Genomic DNA, 24,270 nt, shown 5'->3' with positions numbered 1-24,270 from the left:
GTGAATACTGCCCATTTAACCCCACTCTGTTTCCTATCCTTCAACCAGTTTTTAATCCACAATAGGACATTTCCTCCTATCCCATGACCCCCCAATTTCCTGTGTAGCCTTTCATGAGGTACCTTGTTGAACGCCTTTTGAAAATCCAGATACACAATATCAACCAGTGATCATGGGTGACTTCAACCTATATTTAAACTACATGAACCACCACTGTTGCTTTCTTTGACTTAATGGCAGTAGTAGATTTATGTAAGTGATCAAATCTCCAACTCATGAAATGGGACACATGCCATAGATGGCATTCTGCAAAGGGCTAGATATTTTGAATGAGGCCAGTGGCATGAAACACCCTTATCTTGAACAGATCATTTTCTGATCCAGTTTTCAGTAAATAACAACCTAAAATTGGGGGTGGGTGGGGGGAGGCACTGCCAGAGTTTAGAGGGAAATTATAGACATGAGAAATCTGGCTGCTGAAAGTTTCATAGAGACCCATAGTTGTATGGATGAAAAGATGACTGCTGTGTCAGAGCAGATTGACATCTGGAATGCACAGTTAGCAGTGGCCCGTCAAAAGAAAGTCCTATACCCATTCAAAAATACTTCTCTTGGCTCTCTTCAGAACTATAGTTCCTTAATCATCAAGGGGGGGGGGGGGGGAGAACTGGAAAGGAAATGGTGTGAATTTCACTTAGATGAAGATCGGCTAAATTGTAGGAAACACATGGCAATGTGCTATCAAGCCTCAACTGTAGTCAAAATGCATCAAACAAATTTAACCATGCAGACAGTCAAAATAGTAAATTGCCTAGTGCAACCCACACAATGGAACCATCCTCCTTAGTCACAGCTGTCCAGCAATGATTTTGCCACATACTTTGGCAGCAAAATTAAAAGGGCTCTATGATGGCATATCAGGCAGTTCCACTGAGCCTCCCACCAAGCTAACAAGGAGAGCAAATCCTTGCCTGCCCCTGCTTCCCCTCCCAGCCCTCTGGGAACTCATTTTGTCCAGGTGACAGGACGCTTTCTAGGAAAAAAAGTATTGAACGGCACTCCATCAAATACAGAGCAGCTGGCAAGCAGGGGCAAGGGAACAGTAAAATTATGAACTTGCCTCTTCATGACAGGCAGCTACTGTGGGATATTGTGGTTTACCTCCTACTGAAAAAAAGCACCCTTGACCAGAACAAGCTGGAAAACTATTTCTGGGAAAATTTATAGAACAGTTGGCCTATATTCAACTCAACAATTGGCATGGTTGATCTAGCTAGTGGCTGATCTAGCTAGTGCTAGATGATCTCCACAAACATTGACATGGGATCCTCTACTAGCTTTTGACGCTTGTGGACCATAATATGCTTACACAACTGGCAGAGACTGGTATCTCTGGCACAGTATTGACTTGGTTCAGATCCTATCTATGAAATTAGTTGGTTCTGTTACGCAGTTCTGCATCTGGGGCACTAATCTGGGGGGGTGCCACAGAGATCCATGATCATCTATTTATTTAATATCTACTTTAAGGCTATGAGATATTTTGGTTGAGGAACACAAAATTCTGATCTATGTCTTGGAACCTGATCTAGCTACAGCTTTGAATAATTGATTGCCTAATAATAACCCAAGAATAGGCAAAAATCAAACAACTCCATCTGAACACTAGTAAAACAGGTTCTTTGGGTTCCTGACATGAAAATTCCTTTTGGGAACTACCTAAAATCACAACAGTAATCTTGGAATACTGCTGGGTTCGACACCTGTTTTAATCCTACAGGCTCATGAAAAGCAGCTTCTATCACCTACAACTATGAAATCTTTCTCTACACGAAGAAGGTGAGTCTAATGCTTTGGTCCTTGCCACCATAATGTCACATCTAGACTATTGTAAAGCCCTATTCATCGATCTGACCACAAAGAGTTAGCAGCACAATTGATAGAGGGTTGCAAGTTGTGTAACTAGAACACATGCTCCTGCAAAAACTGTACTGGCTGCCAGTACCCTACAGGGCTAAAGGTAAATACAAGTGAGGGTGCTATGCATCTCAGGGAGGAGGGGAAAACATCTTAATGTTGAGATTGGAAAGTTAAATACTATTAGCAATACTCTTTGGTTATAAAATATTATCCAAAAGACTTCATGGTGGCAAATTGTCAACCCGTGTCTAAGCATGAATCATTATAACCTGCATAGGGTGGCAGGTGCAGCTTTGCCTTGTTGGACAAACTGGATGGACCATATGCAGGTCATTATCTGTCATCATTTACTGTGTAAAACTCTCGCTGATCTTTAGACCCTCAGAAATTAGATCAGAGTACCTTTAAAAAAAAGTAAGTTACCCCTCTACACAGCTTATGGGGTCTCTGAAGTTCTTGCAACAAATATGCCTAATTGTGTCCTCATCAAAGGAAATAACATGTCACACCCACTAGCAAACCTTCTCAGGAGTAGCTCCTACACTCGAACTCATTCCCAGAGTAGGTACAATTAATTCAAGACCATCAGGAAGCAAGTGAAATTCTGGCTCTTCTCTTAAGCCTTTAATGACTTTGTGAGCAGTCGGATTATCCTGCTGCGCACACCTTCTGAGACCAAACAACAGATAATATACCCTCAGTCTAGCCACCCGATTGCATTTATCCCAATGCCTTTGTCTTACCCATCTCATCTGTGTCGCATCTGCTGCCTCCTAAGATGTTTCATTGTGTTGTGCTGACATTGTGAATATCATATTTATGTTCCATGAATGTTGTTCTGTGCTTTTTTAGTATCTTTGATACTACACTGCTGTGTTATTGGTATTGCTATAATTTGACTATTTGCAAGATTACCATACTGTTCTAATCGTGCATTGTGCTGAGGTTTGGTTATTTTACTATAGTTATGGTGTAGCTTCTGTCAAGCTCTATCTTTTAATCAACAAGCAGAAAGGTGATGATCCACCACCAAAAACAACAAGCAGGAAAGCAGACCAGAATCGGTGAAGTGCTGTGCAGGTTTATTAAATCAAAAATGCTCGACATAGCCACGTTTTGTCCTAAGGCTGCTTCAGGGGCAGAACCTAACAATTAAAAACACAGACTTCATCAAAATCATGAAACATTATTTAACAATATGTATAAAAACAAGTCATTGAAACACAATATTAAAATTATAGCAAAGGAACTTAACCATATGCTTCATATAGCGCCCCTTAATTTCCCGTGGTCTCCTTCCAATGTCTCAATGTTCTTTTCTATTGATTTATTCCTTAACGACTTTGATTTTGTCTCGTTTAACTCTTCACAATGTAATCCATAACCTGAATTGTAACAAATTGTATTTCCATTACTCATAATGTATTGTAAGCCACACTGAGGCCGCAAAAAGGTGGGAAAAAGTGGGATACAAATGCAATAAATAATAATAATAATAACCATGTGATGTGAGTATATCACCAAGCATTTAAAACACATAAGACATTTTAAAAAAAGTACCACAGTAATTCACATTAACAACTTAACAAAAATTAAAAACAAAAAAAGACAAACTTCGTATCATTAAGATACACACTATAAGAGGTAAGACAGTGCAGGCAGCAGATTTAATGCTGCTAAATATGTGGAGATTCTTCTCCCACTGTGAGAAAGATGTGCTATTCTATAAGTATCTTGGATTACTTGTGATATTGATGACTTGTTATGCCATAGTGATTAAAAAAAGAACTGTTCCAGTGTGTATTCATATAATTTATGATCAGATATATGTTTGTTTTAGGCTTTTGCCTCTTACTCAGCCTTAGAGCGAAACGAAGCTTTTTTTTTTTTGTTACATTTGTACCCCACGCTTTCCCACTCATGGCAGGCTCAGTGTGGCTTACATGGGGCAATGGAGGGTTAAGTGACTTGCCCAGAGTCACAAGGAGCTGCCTGTGCCTGAAGTGGGAATCGAACTCAGTTCCCCAGGACCAAAGTCCACCACCCTAACCAGTAGGCCAGCCCCTCCTTCCTACCTGTTATACACCACTTTTGAGTGAATCTTTTCATAAGGGTAATAAATAGAAAAAAATTAAAAAAAAAAGGAGCATAAGATGACATGTATCAATTTAATATATTTCTGACTAACTTTCATAGGCCAGAACCTTCTTTCTCATATCAGAACAATCTTTTTTGTTCATATTATTCTGCTCTGAGGAAGAGAAATGTAACCAGAAGAACATTGTTGCATGTGTGTGCGCTGATGTCATCAGTGACATGCGTGCCTTTTCAAATACTGACATTTTAGGCCTGAAGGTTCTGGGAAGCCCTTGACTAAAATTAAAGCCCCAATTCAGAATTTATTTAAAATAAAGTGGCCGTCATCCAGATTGATTTGGGCCTTTTATACCAAGGAACCCTCTCCTGGGTCAATCTTGCATATGGGTCATGTCTATGAAGCCACAGAGTGTGCTGGGAATTAAGGGGAATTAAGCCTGATTACAGCATGAATTTTAAAGAAACAGAACTTAGATAGAAATTGTTATTAAACTCTAACCCTCCTGTTTACTAAACCGCGCTAGCAACTGCCATGTGCTAATGCCGACACAGCCCATTCACTTTGAATGGGCTGTGTTTGCATTCCTGTGTAGCAGCTGCTAGCACAGCTTAGTAAACGTGGGTAAATATTTATAGAGGATAATTATTAAGATATAGTTACGTAGAAATTTTAGAAATATCTTCTGTCACTGTTAAAGGATTTATTCTGACCGACTAGGGGCTCTGTTTTACTAAGCCACACTGTAGGCGCACACACTTCTTAGCACATGCTAAAAATTAGCGCACACTAATGTTTAACGCGCAGTAAAAAGTGTGTGTGCAGCTACAGTGCAGCTTAGTAAACAGGGCCCTAAGTTCAAAGAGAAAAAGAACTATTTTTGTTCTCCTTTGCTATCTCAGAGAAGCATTCTGACTATTATAGAAATTTTTTTGAGAAAAAGAAACCTGAAGTTTAAACCAAATAAAAGTTGTCTCTGAAGAGTCAGTGAAAATATCAGAGCTGTTTTAAAGAAACCCATGATTTAATTTTTCTGATAAACAAGTCTCCTGTAGATATTGATGAAGAAAACAATATTTATTTCCATGATTTTCTTCAGAAAGTATGTTGAGCATCTGTGAAAAAGAAGCTGGTGTTGTGTGTATTGAGCTTCAGTTGAAGAAAATCCAGTTCAGCAAAGAAGAAAAGAAAACCTCCCTATTAGCTAACTTAAGAAAAATTAAAATAAGAAAAGAGAGGATTTTTAGTTAAGGTTAAAAAGATTAAATTTTGGTTTATTTGAGCCATATTTACACAGTGTCAAGTATTCTGATATGGGCAGGAATACATTAAAGTTACAGACAGGGAGGCAGATTTTTTTTATTTTATTTAAAGTCAGTACAGATAGAAGGCCAAGAAGAAGATACACAGGGCAGATGAAACAAAGAAACAAGAGACCTTGAACAGATAAAAGAAACAAGAGACCTTGAACAGATAAGCAAGAAAAGAAGAAAAATTTACTGGACACTGGGACATTAAAACGCATTTGAAGGAAACAACATACACATACTTACTTGTCAGGACTTCAAAGTAATTCTGGAAAGATCCTGGATAAGAAAAGTAAACACATTACACAAAGAACCAAATTCTAAATGTTAACATACCAGAAATTTTAAATTCAAATAAATGTTGAAATACTTAATCTGATGCTTCTGCATGTGAGAAGAAAATTAATTGTAATGAACATGTTCAGTGCTGTTATTGAAAGACAGAAATAGTAGAAAGTAAGCCTCCTCCTGCTATATTCTCCCCCCCCCCTCCCCCGTCCCCGTCCACTGAGTCTGGAGCCTAGATACCTGCTCCTTGGATATGTTAACCAAGAATGCCCATTCCCCATTTAGTACCATGCTATGCCTTTGACTCAATAAAGATATTTAAAAAAAAAAAAGACAGAAATAGTATATATTTTTAAGGGGTAACTGGATCCAGTAATAGGATTAGCATAGTCGACACAAAGTTCTTTAGAATAATTTTAGACTGAATTTTAACCTTTTAACTATTTAATGGTTTTATATTTGGTGCAATAAATTACTGCTTTTGCACTTTAAACTCAGTGTTATTCCATCTTTACCCTTCCATATTACAATTGAAAATTCTGTAACACCATAATTATTTGTTTCTCCAATACAATTTTAATTGCACACTAATTTATTTTCCTTTGGATTGGTAGCAGGCAATGTTCCTTCTAAGGACTGAGTTGGCATGAGCAAACATTTTTCTTCATGAGCAAAGTTCTGAGCAAAAAGCTTCCATTACATTACCTTGTCAGCACTTCTTATAGATACATACACAGACATATGTACATAAACACTTTTACAAAGCCGCAATAGTGATTTCCAGCGCGGCAAATAAAACAATGCCCATTCAATTCCTATGGGCTTTGTTGCATTTGCCACATGGGAATCACTACTGCGGCTTTGTAAAAGGAGCCCTTAGTTTTCTGGTGAGTTAACAAACATGATTGGAGCATCAGGCTGAGAACCAGGGAAGCCAGGGTTCAAATCCCACTGATGTTTGTGGAGATCTTGTTCAAGTCACTTAACTTTCCGTTGCCTCAGATACAAAACTTAAATTGTAAGCCCTCCAAGGACATGATAATACCCATTGTACCTGAATGTAACGTGTCTTGAGCTATTACTAAGAAAGGTGTGGTCTAAATGCAAAACCAGGCATAGTATGAAGTTATACAAAACACTTAAAATGTCTCTCAGGACCTGCAGAGCAATTCCCGTGTACCATAATAGCAGTAACTTCCACAAGTTGCACAACAAGCACCTACCTAGGAAAAGGCAGTACCACAAACACTGTAAGGAACATTAATAAACCTACTGGAAAGCTAAACAAACCAGATTAGAACAGATCAGTTGTGCAGTCAGTTCTAACAGCAAACCACATCTCTTTCAGACACACAGAACACAGACATTCACCAAATATAGAATAAGTAACTACAAAATAAAAATAGAAATAAAAATTAAACTGAATTCCCAAGAAGCCAGTCTTCATATAGTTTAACATCAAGCAAATTAAAGCAATGCATGTACTGTGCTAAATATAAAGATGGCAGACCTAAATTTCAAAAACCACTACATTACAAATTAACAAATGTAAATAAAACAAAAAATGGAAAATGATACCATTTTATTGGAATAAATATATTTTTCAATTAGCTTACAAAGGCTAAAACCTCCATACTTAGGTCAGAACAGTATACCTCTGTTTTGATATCCTGTCCTGACCTGAGGAAGGAGGTTTTGGTCTCTGAAAGTTAGTCAAAAACTATTATAATTAATCCAATAAGATAAAATGCATTTGTTCACACATGCATGCAGTATCAGGAAAGAGTGAGTCCTCTTTGGAAATAGTGCACACTCTGTGCAAAAAGTGTGCACTATTAATGAGGACCCTCCCCAAATTTGTTTTCCCAGAATTGTCCCTACAGCCTCTGCCCTTCATGTGCCTCCCCCCCCCCCCCTTATCCTCAGTGTTATTTCCAACATATATCAGGGAGGAGTCAGCAAATGAACCAAGTCTTTGAGTACTGTATTCAACAGGCTATGTTATGAGGTTATAAGAGGAGGAGATCCTTGAGCAGTATTTTTACAGTTTTTTCTTTTTCCTTATCTAGCTCTTCCATACCTTCATTCCCTCCCCTCCAGTTAAAAAACAAAACAAAGCTTATCCATTGAATAGACTACAGTGATTACCAATAATTTGAACAAACGGTACCTCTGTGAGCCTCTTTCCCCTCCCAAAATCAAGCAGATCAAACCAATGATAAAGAAATTATTGCAGTGTAAGTCTAAGTTGCAAGTGGGACCACCCTCCTTTAGACCCCTACCCGCCCCTTCCCCTGTGTATCATACCTGACTTCCATCTGTCTGAAGCAGTCTTCAGTGCCCCAGTGAAAATCTATTCAAAATCTGGCTACACACCAATGGTGAAATCTTGTTCAAGTAGGCCTCCCATATCGCAAGGAATCGCTGTTGCCTCTTGGGGGGTAAGTGTGCTCCTTGTGATTCCCAAATCATGAGCTCGTGAAGTTTGTTCCTCCAGTACCAAAAGGAGGGGGGATGGTCCAATACCCAGTGGTTGAGAATGCATTTCTTTCCAATGATACATGACTTTCCCAAAAACAGTTTTTCTCCCATAGTGCCAGTTCCCCACAAGCTTTGGACACTAAAGATCGACCTTTCAAATGTAAGAACCACTCGATAACTTAAGACTGACTGGAGAAACTGAGAAATAGCTTCCCAGAATGATTTAATTTGCCTGCATTGCCACATCCCAGAAGAAAAAGAAGCATCTGCCATCGCACATTTTCTACAACTGGCACCGTTCACTGCCCCTGCACGACGTTCCTGTCACTGAGAGAAATAAGCTCTATGTACTGTCCGGAAATGGCATTCCTGCAGCTTCATACTATGTACTAAACGAGGACAGCTTTTGAGAGTTGTCAAAAGGAGCTGCGTAGGAACTGCCCGTCCCGTTTCCTGTCTCCAGTGATCTGCGAAACCTTATAAGTTCCTAACCGGAGATCAGCTGCTGATTTCTTTATGAAACCACAAGACCAAAATTTGGTCTAAAGCACCCCCTTCCAAAAATTCCCACAACTGCCATCCAAAGGCCCTCCGGAAGGGTGCCCAAATAGTGAAACCTACTCCCTTTTTAAATGGAATATTCGTAAGAAAGATTAACTTACTGGTGGAGCAAGTTTCTTTAAGGCATCTTTTTTGGTGGTTTTTAATTTCTTATTTTCAGTGTTATGTTCTTGACTGTTTACATGCTACTCTTGGAAGTTCTTGAGCTGCAAATTTTAAGGCTTATTTATATATCTAGCAAGATTTATGTATACTATGTAAATAGTTAATGTCCAATTGCTGTAGTAACGCACATGGGTCTTGTGACTACTCGGCACCAGATGGATGGATTTTTCCAGAGCTTTCTGAAAAACCTAAAAGCCTTTCAATGACCACATATGGTTGTTCCTGCACTGTTGCTGTGACCCCAGAACTTCTCTCAGTTCTTCTCAGCATAGAGCCAGCGAGAATTGAAACAAGAGTGACCAGAAGCACCAAAGCACTAGTGCATTTTTATTTTCACATGGCTTCATATGGTGTGGAGCCTCCTGCACCTCTTTAAAGTGCCCGTATCTGGACATGAACGCTGCTTCCTGAGCAGACACCATGCTACACCATTCTCCAAAGATCCAGTCTGGAACCTTCAAACTTGACTTCCCTAGAGTTTCATAAGGCAGCCATTTTGAGGCCAACCTTAGTGTTGTCATAAGAATAGCCATACTGGGTCAGACCAATGGTCCATCTAGCCCAGTATCCTGTTTCCAGCAGTGGCCATTCCAGGTCACAAGTCCCTGTCAGAAACCCAATTAGTAGCAACATTCCATGCTACCAATCCCGGGGCAAGCAGTGGCTTTCCCTTGTCCATCTCAATAACAGAGTATGGGCTTTCCTCCAGGAACTTACTCTGGCAACGAGTTCCAGAGCTTAACTATTCAGTGAAATAATATTTCCTCCTATTTGTTTTAAAAGCATTTCTATGTATTTTCATTGAGTGTCCCATGGTCTTTGTACTTTTTGAAAGAGTAATAAATCGATTCACTTTTACCCATTCTACGTCACTCTGGATTTTATAGACCTCAATCATATCCCCTCTCAGCTGTCTCTTTTCCAAGCTGAAGAGCCCTAACCTCGTTAGTCTTTACTCATACAGGAGGAGTTCCATCCCCTTTATCATTTTGGTGGATCTTCTTTGAACCTTTTCTGATTCTGCTATATCTTTTTTGAGATACGGTGACCAGATTTGAACACAATACTCAAGGTGAGGTCGCACCATGGAAGCATTATAATATTCTTGGTCTTATTTTGCATCCCTTTCCTAATAATGCCTAACATCCTGTTTACTCTTTTTGGCTAGGCAAATTACTGAAATATTTTATTGATATGCGAAGCACATCGGTCCATGCTTTGAGCATTTCAGCTCCTCCTTGTTGAGTAAAATAAGCAAATTCTTACTGCCTCCCACTCAGTGCAGAACATGTTGGTACTAATACAGATCTAGCATCCCATGCCATACTTGGCACTAGGTGTGTTGCTTTGAAATTGAACAGTTTGCAATAAAAATCATGCTCCCTTGCTCCTCAGCATTACTTGGTGTGGGTGCCCAAGGAGCTTAGTGTTAGGCAACAGGGATATTTGACTGGAGCCGGTTATTTCCGAGGCATCACTGAGTATTAGGCCCTAAATTCTTCTCAGAGAACTACTGTTGGAAGGGGAATATGGAAGTGTCATTTCATTTGTTATTATACGCTTGATATATTGCCTAATCTGGACAAAGCAAGTCAAGATGGTTAACAAAGCAGCAGTTCCACAGAATATCTTTCCTTCCACAATGTCTTCTATCAGAAGACCAAGGCCATCCCCTTTAAATTTCAGGTCAAAGGTGAACCTTGGGACCTTTTCTCAGTTTTAAGTACTAGATGGTCCTTAGATAGTTGGTGGCAGTACACATGCACTTTCTCTCACAGGATTTGTGGAAGAAGGGGGATATGGAATACCCAGGGTGTTGAATTTCCAGTTTGTAAGAAGGTGAATATGAAACATTGTGTCAAGACAGCTGAAGGATTTGATAATCTCTGGTTAGTTCACCTCAGTGACTAGGACCTCAAAGGGCAAATATATTGAGAACTCCTGTCTTGGTATGCCCTGGACGTAGTTATTAATCATGGGCCATTTCAGAAAGGATTATCATCAGAATACTGTGTGACAGTCCTGCATAGCTGCTTACCAAATGCACGTGAGGCAATATATCCACACTGTTTTAGAGAGGTGCCAGGAATTCAAAATATCTCCTTCACTCAGGGTTTCATCACCTGGTACAGACTGGTAAAGCTTGTGAAATGCATGTGCTCTGCATGCGTTCTGATTTTTTTGAAACTGAGACTGCTATAGCTATTAATGCCCAGAGGCTCTTGCTCCTTTCTAAGCTTCTATAGGAAAACTCTTATGAGAGAACAGTAGAGTTAGGTTTTTGAAGACCACTAATGTGTGCTTCAGAACCTGCCAAATCCACCTGACTCATCCTCCACATTTGAGGTTTCATAGTGGCCTGCCGATGAAGGTTTTTTATTTTTATTTTTTTATTTTTTTACTTGAGGACAAACAAGTCCTTACAAGTAGGTAATGTCACCAGATAGAACCTGGATTAAGATTTCAGTGCAAAGTTTCTAGAACTTCCTTAATGCTTTGAGCATGTTCAGGGCATCTGAAATCACTGGTCACAAGGTGGTGGTGGTGGCAGGATAGTCTGTAAGCACTATTTAACCGGCCATATCCAGTATCACATGTTACTGTTCTGTGGCCTGTCATCAGTGACATTAAGTATTCACAAAATGTCTAGCTGTGGTTGAGGCATATCTTAACAGACTAGGGTTGCACGTGTTACCTTTCCTGGCAGGGCTGTGGCATCAGGGTCAGTAAAAATGTACTGACTCCACAAGGGAGCATGGGAATCAGACTTAAATTGCTGCTTCAATGATCAGGAATGGGAGAGGATATGTGGGGAGGTTCAAAAGGCCTCCACGTGCGCTCTAGTGCAAGAGAATGCATACAAGGTGCTATCGAGGTGGTATTACACTCCTGAGAGAATTAGGGGTATGTACCCTAATGCTTCTGACTGGTGCTGTAGATGTGGTAAAGACAAGGGCTCATTTCTGCACATTTGGTGGTCCTGCCCCCGGTTGATACCGTTTTGGGAGGCAGTGATGAAAGCATTGGTAAGAATGTTTGGAGATTCCATGGTGTGCAGTCCACAGGTGTGCTTGCTGGGGATGTATAATGACAGTGACTAATGGGAACGGAGCAAAATGTTACGTTGGGGTCTGGCGGCAGCAAAATGCCAGATAGCTCGGAAGTGGCGAGTTACTGGCCCTCCTTCCTTGGGGGATTGGAAAGCAAAATTAGAACAACTCATAGCTATGGAACGCTTAACGGCATACCGTAGAGATGGAGAGCTACGGCGCAAGAGAGGATGGTCTCAACTGCAAGAATGGGTGGGGACAATCAAACTTTGATAGGAACGGGTGATAGTTGGGGAGGGGGAAGAAGGAAGGGAGGGGGGTGGTATGGAAGGGAGGAACGGAAGAGGAGGGCTAGAGGGGGAAGTGAGGCAATTATATGCTTGAACAAATTTAAGGGGGTAGGACAGAGCTGAGGGTGTAGACCCTTGTTTATAGTGATTGGGAGTTGATAGTTCAGTTTTCACCATAAGGGTGGGTTGTTGTTTTGTTCTTTTCTGTTATATTATATGGATGTCCAATATTTTAGGTCAACTTGGCATTGTCTGTACTGTCTTGAATGTTGCAAGTTGCTTCATTAATAAAAATATTTAAAGTGAAAAAAAAAAGTACTGACTCCAGCTTCAGAATAAAAACTTGCAACATTATAATGTATGGGAAATTTATCATTTTATACTTATAAATAATCTTTATTCTAGGCCTAAAGTACTGGTAAATGTTATATTATTGGTTCCTAAACTTTCTTGGTTCACGGCTCCCCTAGGCTACACATTTCCTCTCAGGTTTCCCCCCACCTCCCTCCCCTGATGGCATTGGGTCTTACCTTTGCTAGTGGAGATGCCGAAACCCCGCCATCTGAAGAGGTTCACTGCCTGAGCAGTGAGCAAGTTGGTGGCATGTTTCAGCTGCTGACGCTGTCACTCCTGCGCATGCGCGATTCAGCATGAAGCCTAATATCAGTAGGAGCTGGAGTCGGAGTTGGACAGTAGAAAAATAGAGGAGTGCACATTTCAGAAGAATGCCAAAAAATAAATGGTGGCGACAGTTCCGGTTAGTTACTAGGGTTCGTAATGACCCTAAATCATGATTAAACCTGCCAATTCAATTTGGAGCTTAAAAGAGCTAGACATGACTGGCAAAAGCTTCTCTCACACTAAAAAGGATTACCATTTTGTCTATTATTCTCTGGGTGATTGCTGTTTCATAAATTTTCTGGATTGGCTGTTTTATTTTTGTTTGTATACGTATGTTTGTATATTTATGTTAGATGATATCCTACAAACTGCTTTAAGTATTTTAAATGGGGCATGTTGAGGATGTTGGACTTTGTGGCTTCAATAGTAAATGTCACACCCTTCAAAATTTTTATTCTCCTTTTGCTTTGACAGCCCTAACCTAGGCAATCAAATGTGTGACTGTCAATTTCCAAAGTTGCCTATCTGTAACAGGTGCTTTTTTGTTTTTATTTTCCCCTCTGCTAGACCTCTATCTGACTCCTTCACACGGGGGACTAATAGTACCTATTTCATATATCAGGTTCTGTATAGTTTCTCTAACCTCCATTGTCACCCAATCATAAGGGGGTCTGTTCTGGGGTGGCATTAGGAGCCGTAATTGAAAACTAATTCCCATAACTACTGCTTTCTGTTTTTCTAGATCTAGGTATATTCTGGACCATTTATGTTCCCACATAAATCTTATTAAACATCTGTCTAAGTTTCTGCAAAGACTGAGTGTCACTTGTATATGATCTACCTTGTAGGCTAAATGTTAGGTAAAGAGAAGACAGAATCTATAAAAATAAAGACAGAGATAGGTTTAGATAAATAGATACATTTTATTTCTTACCCAAAGACAAGTCTTCAAATTGGTACAAATACAGACATCAGATTCTGGTTTCAACCGCACAGGGCTTCGCTGTCTGACTGAAGCCTTGGAGAAGAGACTCTCAAACTGAGCCAAACTCTCCCCTCTTTTATACTCTATCTTCTCCATAGAAGTGAATGGTGAGATACCTAGCTCCTAATATGTCTCAACTTCCGGAGATCATACTTTCCCATGTGATCTGCTATCTGATGTGCCCACCTCCTTCCGTTCTCAGCTACTGCTAATTATCAACATGTTTTGGGAAGCGTTGAGATAACAGTTTCACATCTTCCGGCTGCAATACTTTTCATACCTTTCTCATGAACTCTGTATTACCTCTGTATCATTGTATACCAAAACTAATAAGCTCCATTTTATTCATCTGATCTTTCATTACAGGTGCTATATTTGAATTAAAAATTGTACCAATTTGTGGCAGAACTCATTGTTCAGACCTGCTTTTTGCAGATTCTTCAAATATTACATCATTTACTTGTTGTTTGGCCTGGTCAGTACTTTTTCAGTTGTTTTTAGGCTGCATAGCTCTGGCCAGCAATATTCCAGTGGTAGCCTTAAAGCTAGGCCATATATTAACATTCCCCTCTTCACCCTATCCCATAGGGTGACACCAGGGTTAACGTACCTTGGTACCATCCATTCCAGAAGGTATTCTAGGAGGCCATCAAATTGTCTGCGTCTTAAGATCAACTGGTACAATTTTATTATTTTGCTTCAACCTTTAAGAATGCATGTTTTGTCTTAATCTTATCTATGTGATTATATATACATTACTATCAATCAAAAATTCTTTGGTTATATACTGATTATATCTTAATTATACATTTGCATAGATTTGCACACTTGATCATATCATCTTATATAGCTTTATATGGTTACATTCTATCCCCCCTGTGCTATTATCTGATTATACAGTTGCAGACATCTCTGTGTCTCTAACAGTTGCATAGCGATTGGTCCTTCTCAGAGAGAGATAGTCCAATGTGTTATCTCCTGTGGTGTTAGGAAGGAGATTTTCGTACAGGGCATATTGTCCTGCTGTGGTCCTTTTCATTATTGCGGTTTCAATTAAGCGTTCTACTAAGCCTCTAGCACAAGGGATTATGCAACATCCTACTAAAACAAAAATTGCCACCACTATGATTATTGTCGTGGCTGCTGAGATGATAAATGTTTTCCATTTACCAAAAGCTCTATCCATCCAACCTGTCCAGGATGTATCAACGCCAGAGTTCTCTGCCAATTCTTGCGACAGTGAGGTTAAGCCTTCTAAAGCTCTGGTAATTGATCCATCTGGAGCTGTATTGTTGGGGATAAAGGTGCAACACTGGGTACCTATCTTTTGGCACACCCCGCCATCCGCTGCTAGAAGCTGGTCAAGAACTAATCTATTTTCCAACGTCATCCGGCTAGTGGCGTCTAATTGTGTTGCAATTCCTTGAACTGCATCCCTAGTGTAGTTCACAAATCTCTGCTGGTTGTAATATATATAGTTGATCCAGTCCAGATTCTTATTGATAGTCGCCCACCAAAAGAAAACTGATTCAAATCCTGCGGCTATCTGGTTTCTGGCTTTAAACTCATCAGGAACCCCTCTTGGAACTCCAATAGTATCTATATAGACCCGATCATCAAAAGATCCAGGCATTGCATTTCTCTTCACTCGTGAGGAAGAGCTGCTATGAGGAGGAGGCAAGGATGCTATAATGATTGGAATGACCAATTTGACTAGGGCACATCTGCCTGTCCAGTTGTTAGGAAGTGTATGGCGAATAGTGCGGGTTCCACAGTACCACCATATGTCTGCTCTAGCTTGTGAGAACCGTGTTAGGGTCAGATTTTCAGAGTCCCATTTCCTAAGGTTGTGTTACAATTGGTTAAGTTTCCTAAAAACCGTGTCTGTTTCACCCCATATCGTTCCAGACATGTATGATATTTGGTAGCAGGATTTGGAATCCTGAATGCAGGTGGAATCCTCATCCGAGGAGGTAAGTAGGGGTGGTGCTCGTCAAGATGTAGACAAGACTGATTTATGTCATCTTTAACCTGCAATAACTGCAACATACACCAAAATCCATCTGGATCATTGTGGAGGTCTAACGGGAAAGGAACTAATGTTGGTTCTGCTCTGGCATGGGAACAAAAATAACAATTAGAGACATTCAAACTCTTTGTAGTATAATGGGCCCATTCGAGCCATAGGTTTGTCTCTCCAAATCCTGTTTCTAGTGCTATTAAATCTTTAGAATCATTAATTCGTACAATCTGGTAAGGGATTTTTATTTCTGGGATTGTTGTTGGCATTAAGGGATTAGTTTCATTCTTTTCTGGTACAGCGGGGGGTGGGACAACCTTGAAGTTTCCTATGGGATCTCTACCTGTGGCATCAATTCCTATGGAATAAGTTCTGTATGTAACATCCGTCACTCCTCTAAAAGTGATAGCCACTGGATTACATTTGGTCATTTGGCAGAGGCCAGTGACTCGCAATTTCATGATGGAAATGCTCCTTTTTAGATCTGGAATCTCAGTACCTGAGTAGGGAACCCATGAACCTGTATACCACCATACTTGTGCCCAACTTCCACAATTGGGGAAGGGACACAGGTATACTTCAAAAGCTGACAAATATTGCTGCACAGGATGTTCCCCACACATTGTGTAAGCACACACATCAAGGGTGATTGTGGTTGTGTCCTTGGAAGTGGGTAATGTTATATCATAAGTGGTTGTAAGGTGTTCCCGAAAATTTTCTAGGTGCTGTGTTCCATGTATCATGGGTGTGGTGAGCACACACAACAGGAGAGCTACGCAGTTCATGTTGGTAGTTTTCATAATGAGGCACTGTAATTGTATGAAGGGTGAGTAACGGCTACTGATTAAGGACAGTGACAAAATTATCCCAAGGGTTTTAGCAACAGGTATTTGGGTATGGGGGGTAAATTCTAATAGCCCCTATTTCAGTTGGATCTGGGATTTCGAAAATACCATATACTTCCAAAGGTCCCAATCCAACTTTTCTGATGAACAGGAAGGGAATCCAGTCAGTGCCCAATACAGCGTATGTAATTACCCAAAAGTCTACAACTTCACTAGTTTGTGGTCTGATTAGGAGGTCGTCTGTTTGTTCAATTTGTAAGCCTAAGATTCCTCCAAACAATACCTGAGTATGTGTAACCGTACGGCTAGGACCTAATGTCCAACTGTCAAACAACGTTTCACACAGCGTGTGGTATCGGGTAAAGGGGTCCCAATTGGGATCGTCTTCTGGAGCAGGGTCCCAATGAGGATACAGTAATTCTCTTTCTGGGGTTTCAGGGATCAAGTGTGCACCTAAATTTAAAGGCGACGGTGGGGGAGGATCAGATGGAGAAGGCGAAGTGTCTGGTAAATTCTGGGACATATATTGATGATCACTTGAGCTATCTGGGAGGACGAGTGGCTGGGACAGTGGTGACTGGTGTGGCTAAAGTAGTATGTGTGGGAGGAGGAGCGTCACTAGCAGGAGACAGAGAATAAAGAGGAGGGGTGGGTTGTAATTCAAGCAAGGCAATATTATCCCCAAAAATAGTTGTACGATTGGGGACAATATGGACCGAGCTACTGATAGGATTGGGAACAGTTGTAGAATACAAAACAGGAGGATCAGTGAGGAAAGGAGTAGTTGCAGAGGTTTCAATAGGATCTGGAGGATTGCCAGTTGAAAAGTCTGTCGTGGCAGATGTGTCTGCCCAGGGGGTGGGATGACTGGTGGCAGCGAGGCTGATCTTTGAGATCGTCTGGGGGGGGCTATATCCAACCAGGCGTGGGAATGTGATGTTCTGTTGGAGCTTTGTGTTGGCTACTGTAGTAGGTAGTGGAGCAGGAGCAGATGCAAGTACAGAAGTAGTTGCAAGTACTGTTGGGGTAATTGCAAGTACAGAAGTAGTTGCAAGTACCGTAGCGTTTCCGGCTGGCAAGGTAACGTTGCCAGTGGGAAAGGCAGTAAGGGTGATCCAAAGATCACTGGCAGCAGTATAGGTAAACAAGGTAGTGAAAAGCAAAACCAAACCTATACACAGTATGATCATGCACACGAGTCCAACAGCAAACAGTCTGGCAGATGGGAAGCAGAAGAAGAGGTGTATTGATGTAACACCGTTACAGCAGAGGCAACACTTGGACGAGCGCTGGTTCCGACCTTGTCATCAGAAATGGTGTCGGCTTCCAGATAATTGTCATCCAAGTCTTTGGACCAATGGGAATTTGTATCAGATACCTGTTCAGAGTCACACTTATGTAGAGAAACAGTCTGTAAGGGGATAGGTTCTTCTGAAGTGCACAGCGGCGGAATTTGCTGTGGCATTTATCTGGCTTGATTCGGGAAGTACCGATGTAGAATATCGAGCAGCTCACAGGTGTTGCTGTGCAAAATGTTTACTGTGGGAAATACAATGGACTCTCGGTCTTCCGGGGTCAACTGTCCTGCTAGGTTGCGGACTTGGAGGAGATCGTCTGCCAGATTACGGATTCTGATGAGGCGGATGCGAAGATCCACGTAGGGAAGTGGATGAACAGGAACTGTGGGAGGTGGAGGTGAAGAAGGCAACTCAAATACTGGTTCAGATACAGGTGGTTGTTCAGATGGTGACTCTGGAGATTCTGCGAAGGCTTGGATAATAATGTCAGCCAGATCAAGGAGGTGTGATTCAGGAGAGGGGATAAGGTGGTTAAGTCTTTGGTCAAGTTGATCAAGATGATTCAAAAGTGTTGGGTGCGGGGTCGGTGGTCTCGGGCTCAGGGGCGGTGGTGATGGGGTTCGTACTGGGACTGGTCTCTCCAGTGACTGATGTGCTGGAAACTTGGCATTGTCTGTACTGTCTTGAATGTTGCAAGTTGCTTCATTAATAAAAATATTTAAAGTGAAAAAAAAAAGTACTGACTCCAGCTTCAGAATAAAAACTTGCAACATTATAATGTATGGGAAATTTATCATTTTATACTTATAAATAATCTTTATTCTAGGCCTAAAGTACTGGTAAATGTTATATTATTGGTTCCTAAACTTTCTTGGTTCACGGCTCCCCTAGGCTACACATTTCCTCTCAGGTTTCCCCCCACCTCCCTCCCCTGATGGCATTGGGTCTTACCTTTGCTAGTGGAGATGCCGAAACCCCGCCATCTGAAGAGGTTCACTGCCTGAGCAGTGAGCAAGTTGGTGGCATGTTTCAGCTGCTGACGCTGTCACTCCTGCGCATGCGCGATTCAGCATGAAGCCTAATATCAGTAGGAGCTGGAGTCGGAGTTGGACAGTAGAAAAATAGAGGAGTGCACATTTCAGAAGAATGCCAAAAAATAAATGGTGGCGACAGTTCCGGTTAGTTACTAGGGTTCGTAATGACCCTAAATCATGATTAAACCTGCCAATTCAATTTGGAGCTTAAAAGAGCTAGACATGACTGGCAAAAGCTTCTCTCACACTAAAAAGGATTACCATTTTGTCTATTATTCTCTGGGTGATTGCTGTTTCATAAATTTTCTGGATTGGCTGTTTTATTTTTGTTTGTATACGTATGTTTGTATATTTATGTTAGATGATATCCTACAAACTGCTTTAAGTATTTTAAATGGGGCATGTTGAGGATGTTGGACTTTGTGGCTTCAATAGTAAATGTCACACCCTTCAAAATTTTTATTCTCCTTTTGCTTTGACAGCCCTAACCTAGGCAATCAAATGTGTGACTGTCAATTTCCAAAGTTGCCTATCTGTAACAGGTGCTTTTTAAAGACAGGAGTTTACCAGTTACACATGTTCCTGTCATCTCCTTTGCTGCTGGTCTTCTCTGGTAAGAGTTGTAGTGCTGAACTGGTGGGGCATGGAAATTACCATGCATGGGCAATGGAAGGTTTTTCAGCCTTTCCAGAAAGCTCTGAAGGAATCCATTTGTTCATTCACATCACCAGTGTGCGATTGGTAATCTCCTAGGTAAGTAACTATTCATTCTAGGCATCTGTATTTGTTTAGTCCACCTAGTAATTCCTTCTGGCTGGGTAAGAATTTGAGGATTATCTTATGTGGGTTGATTTTATGTGTGTGTGTTAAATTTTATTGAGCATGTAAAGTTGATATGATGTTTCATATTGATTCCAGGCTTTCTTGGAAATGGCTTCTGAAGAAGCAGCTGTTACCATGCTGAACTATTACACTCCTATTACTCCTCATCTCCGCAGTCAGCCAGTGTATATTCAGTATTCCAATCACATGGAACTTAAAACTGACAACCTTCCTAACCAGGCTGTAAGTATTATGTGTTTTATGTGGAATTCTTCTTTTTTTTAAGAGATAGTAACACCAAGAGTTTTTGTTTAATGTTCTGGTTCTTGTAAATTGTTAATCTTTTGTGATTTGGTGGTAAGCATGAAAGGCTTGTTATACGTTTGAATAGTATCTATTTATTTAAACAATTTATAACCCACCTAACCACTGTGGTTCTAAGTGGTGCACTGTAAACATCTACAATGACAACATATAACAAATCAATCCAATATTTTGCATCTTATGCATTATAGGAGCAGTTCTACAACACAGACACTACCATTTACACACCCATTATGCAAATAGGGCTAGATTCTATATATGGGCATATACATTATATAAGACAGTACGTTGTGTCTGTATTGTAGCCTTGCAGATGACTACCTGACCCTCCCTGTCGACATATAACTGTTGGCAGTGATCTAAGATCCCCTTGCGGAAGAGAATTGCCACCCTCCTTTTTTGTTAGCATCCGGGGAAGACGCACAATCCGCCACCCACCTTCGCTTCAATTTAGCATGTTCAGCCTCAGAGAGATGTGTTTCTTGTAACAGTGCAATATCTACACGGTGTTGCTGCGGAGCTTACAGTATTTTAGATCTTTTAATAAGGGAGGAAATACCTCCCACTTTCTATGTGACAGTTTTTACTAATAGGTCACCTGCATATCCCAGAGAGTAATTATTTATGAGAGTTGTAATGGGCCATCCCAGCCACCTGCCCACTGAAATCAAACATTTTACAAAGTGGCAATTCGCAATACAACATACTTCAAAGAAGTCCATTATCCAGCCTGCGAGTAAGGGTTTCCCCAACCCAACCCCCCACTCCTCCCCTGCCCCCAGAAATATTCTATCCCCCATATCCCCATTAGAAAAAATCCAGAGGTCCCACATGAGAGACCAATCACATGTCAACGCCCATCCACTCCAACTGCCTCCCCCCCACAATGAACACATCCATATCATCACCTTCCAGCATGTTCTCACCCAGTCAAACTGTCTGCTCTCCCAGTCGCATTCAGACTCTTCTCCCCCCCACCCCTTGGTTGTCATATAGCAAGGAGTGCTCATGAGGCCATCAATAGAGATGTAACATCAGAGGTCCTCTCTCATCGCACAATACATGTTAATAAGCCAGCAAGTAGCAGAGGTCCTCGATAATTAGCGCTTTTCGTTATCATGCTGGTCAGATATGAATCAGAAAAGGATAAAGAGAGAGACTCCTGTCTAAGCATGGTAGCTCATGTTAAGTGTATTGTAGGATAATCCAACATAATCATAACATACACAACCATCCCAATAAAAGTGGAAAGCTTGAGGTTGTAAAAAAAAAAAAAAAGAAGCAGTAACATTGATTGTATTTTGTAAGTCATGTGCTGGAATAATAAGCCACACTTAGTACTAGGACCAAGCATGGTAGCTCGTGCTGAGTGTTTCATAGGATAATCCAACATATCAGACCAACACAACTATCCCAGTAGATATGTAGTAGTATGTTCATTGGTTGCAGTTTGTAAGCCATGTTCTTGAATAGTAAGCCATAGTTAGTACGAGGTGTCAGAAGATTTCCAATCAGTTACCCTCTCTCAACAGAACAAATACTCCTTCCCTGCAAGGAACTGTGCTGGGATTTCAGCTTCAAGGGGTTCACCCCATCCTCTCAATCCGGTTCAGAAAGGCTTGCGCCTCAGGCATTTCATTAAAGAATAAGGTTGTTGCCTTGTGTACAATTCTCAGTTTGGCAGGATATAATAGTGTAAATCAAATATTTTTTTGCATGCAGACTAGAACAAATTTGTGCAAAGGTCTGCTGCGTCGCCTCTACTGTGGCCGAATAGTCTTTAAAACATAAGATTCTAGTGCCATTGTATGTGAGGGCCTTGCCTGTCCGAAGCGCTGCCAAGATCCTCTCTTTATCGGCAAAGTTTAGAAGGCGCAGTATCACAGTTCTTGGCCACGTGTTTGAAGGCTGATATATAACGTCTGTGGGCCCTCTCTATGCGAAGGGGCCCTGAAGCTTCAGGCAGTTGTAATTCCTTGGTAAGCCAATCCTCCAGTGTCCAGGCTAATTCTCACATCCCCAGCATCTCTGGAAGGCCTATCAGTCTACTACTACTACTACTACTTAACATTTCTAGAGCGCTACTAGGGTTACGCAACGCTGTACAAATTAACAATTAAGGACGGTCCCTGCTCGGAAGGGCTTACAATCTAAAGGACGAAATGTCAAGTTGGGGTAGATAAGTTTTCCTGAGAAGAGGTGAAGTGGTTAGGTGCCGAAGGCGATATTGAAGAGTTGGGCTTTGAGCATTGATTTGAAGATGGGTAGGGAGGGGGCACGGCGTATGGGCTCAGGGAGTTTGTTCCAGGCGTGGGGTGAGGCGAGACAGAAGGGGCGGAGCCTGGAGTTGGAGGTGGTGGAGAAGGGTACTGAAAGGAGGGATTTGCTTGAGAGCGGAGGTTACGGGTAGGGACGTAAGGGGAGATGAGGGTAGAGAGGTACGGAGGGGCCGCAGATCGAGTGCATTTGTAGGTGAGTAAGAGAAGCTTGAACTGTATGCGGTATCCGATTGGGAGCCAGTGAAGTGACTTGAGGAGAGGGGTGACATGAGTATATCGGTTAAGGTGGAAGATAAGACGTGCGGCAGAGTTCTGGATGGACTGAAGGGGAGATAGATGGCTACGTGGGAGGCCGGTCAGGAGTAGGTTGCAGTAGTCAAGGCGAGAGGTAATGAGAGAGTGGATGAGAGTTCGGGTGGTGTGCTCAGAGAGGAAGGGGCAAATTTTGCTAATGTTGTAGAGGAAGAAGCGACAGGTCTTGGCTATCTGCTGGAAGTGCGCAGAAAAGGAGAGGGAGGAGTCGAAGATGACACCGAGGTTGCGGGCAGATGAGACGGGGACGATGACGGTGTTATCAACTGAGATAGAGAGTGAAGGGAGAGGGGAAGTGGGTTTGGGTGGGAAAACAATAAGTTTAGTCTTAGACATATTCAGTTTCAGGTGGCGGTTGGACATCCAGGCAGCAATGTCGGATAAGCAGGCCGAGACTTTGGCCTGGGTATCCGCAGTGATTTGTGGTGTGGAGAGATAAAGCTGGGTGTCGTCGGCATAAAGATGATAGTGGAAACCATGAGAAGAAATCAGGGAGCCTAGGGAAGAGGTGTAGATTGAGAAAAGAAGGGGCCCAAGGACAGATCCCTGAGGAACTCCAACAGAGAGCGGGATAGGGGAGGAGGACGCACCATGAGAGTGTACTCTGAAGGTACGATGGGAGAGAGTCTCAAATTATTGCGGCGAGACCTGTTGTCAGGATCCTCTATTTTATTTTCCAAAGCTGCAATTTGCAACTGAAGCTGGGCCTAGGCAGCTGACATTCCTTGTATCTGATCTTCTAGGGTGCTGGTGCGCTGTTGGAAGGCAACAATGTCTCTACCAAATTCATCCAGTTTAACTTTCCCTTTCCAGTTTAGCCTCTATTGGATGTAGTGTTTTTGCCAGCACTGCTTCCAGAGCCACGGTAATTTTCGCGGTTATTTCTGCCGCCCATGCTGAACTCATGGAAGAGGTAGAGGGGCTGGTGGGCACCACCATCTTAGTGTCTAGAAGCCATCCTTGATCCTTGTCCTTTCGAACCGATTTAGTCTCCATTCAAGAAACAAAATGTCCCCAGACTTGGATCTCCACGTCTCTAGTAAGTTAATGCCACCTGAGGGTGAATTGCTCGATTTTTTTTTTTTTTTTTTTTAACCGGTGAGGGGGTGATTTATCGGGGTGAGTATGGGAGAGGTTGAAATCAGCGTCTCTTCCACAGCTTTATTTAACAAGATTCCTGCTGCCATGTTCAGAACTGACTGCAATGGTTTGAACATCAGAGGCCAACAATCCACTTAATATGATGTTTTAATATTCTAAATAAGAGAATATTAGTGACTGGAACAATGTATGAAAATCCATGTTAATATGAACGGGTGCAAATTACAAAAGGTTCACATTTTGTAAAATCCTGAACAAATAATCTTGTTGATATGCAGCCGCATTGAGTCTGCCATGAGTGGGAAAGCGCGGGGTACAAATGTAACAAAAAAAAAATAAACCACATGATTTACTTGTTAATGTAATGTTACTCGCAACAATTAAATCTACATCATTCACCCTCAAAGTCTTGGTTTGCTGAAGGAATTCTGTCATTTATGTGGTGTCTCCAGCACACCCAAGGAACGTTTTC

At 41.4% G+C, this 24,270-nt stretch overlaps 1 protein-coding gene across 7 annotated transcripts in view; it reads left to right on the top strand.

The window, feature by feature from the left end:
* Window positions 1-24,270, top strand: part of PTBP3 (polypyrimidine tract binding protein 3) — a 286,927-nt gene that overhangs the window by 126,337 nt on the left and 136,320 nt on the right. For all 7 annotated transcript variants that reach the window (XM_030193767.1, XM_030193771.1, XM_030193768.1 and 4 more), the window contains one exon: window positions 19,879-20,025. In XM_030193767.1, the coding sequence (XP_030049627.1) occupies window positions 19,879-20,025 (147 nt within the window). The remainder of the gene's footprint in view (window positions 1-19,878; window positions 20,026-24,270) is intronic.

The sequence above is a fragment of the Microcaecilia unicolor genome, chromosome 2, assembly GCF_901765095.1.
Source record: "Microcaecilia unicolor chromosome 2, aMicUni1.1, whole genome shotgun sequence".
Lineage (NCBI taxonomy): Eukaryota > Metazoa > Chordata > Amphibia > Gymnophiona > Siphonopidae > Microcaecilia > Microcaecilia unicolor.
This window is presented reverse-complemented; position numbering and strand designations above follow the sequence as displayed.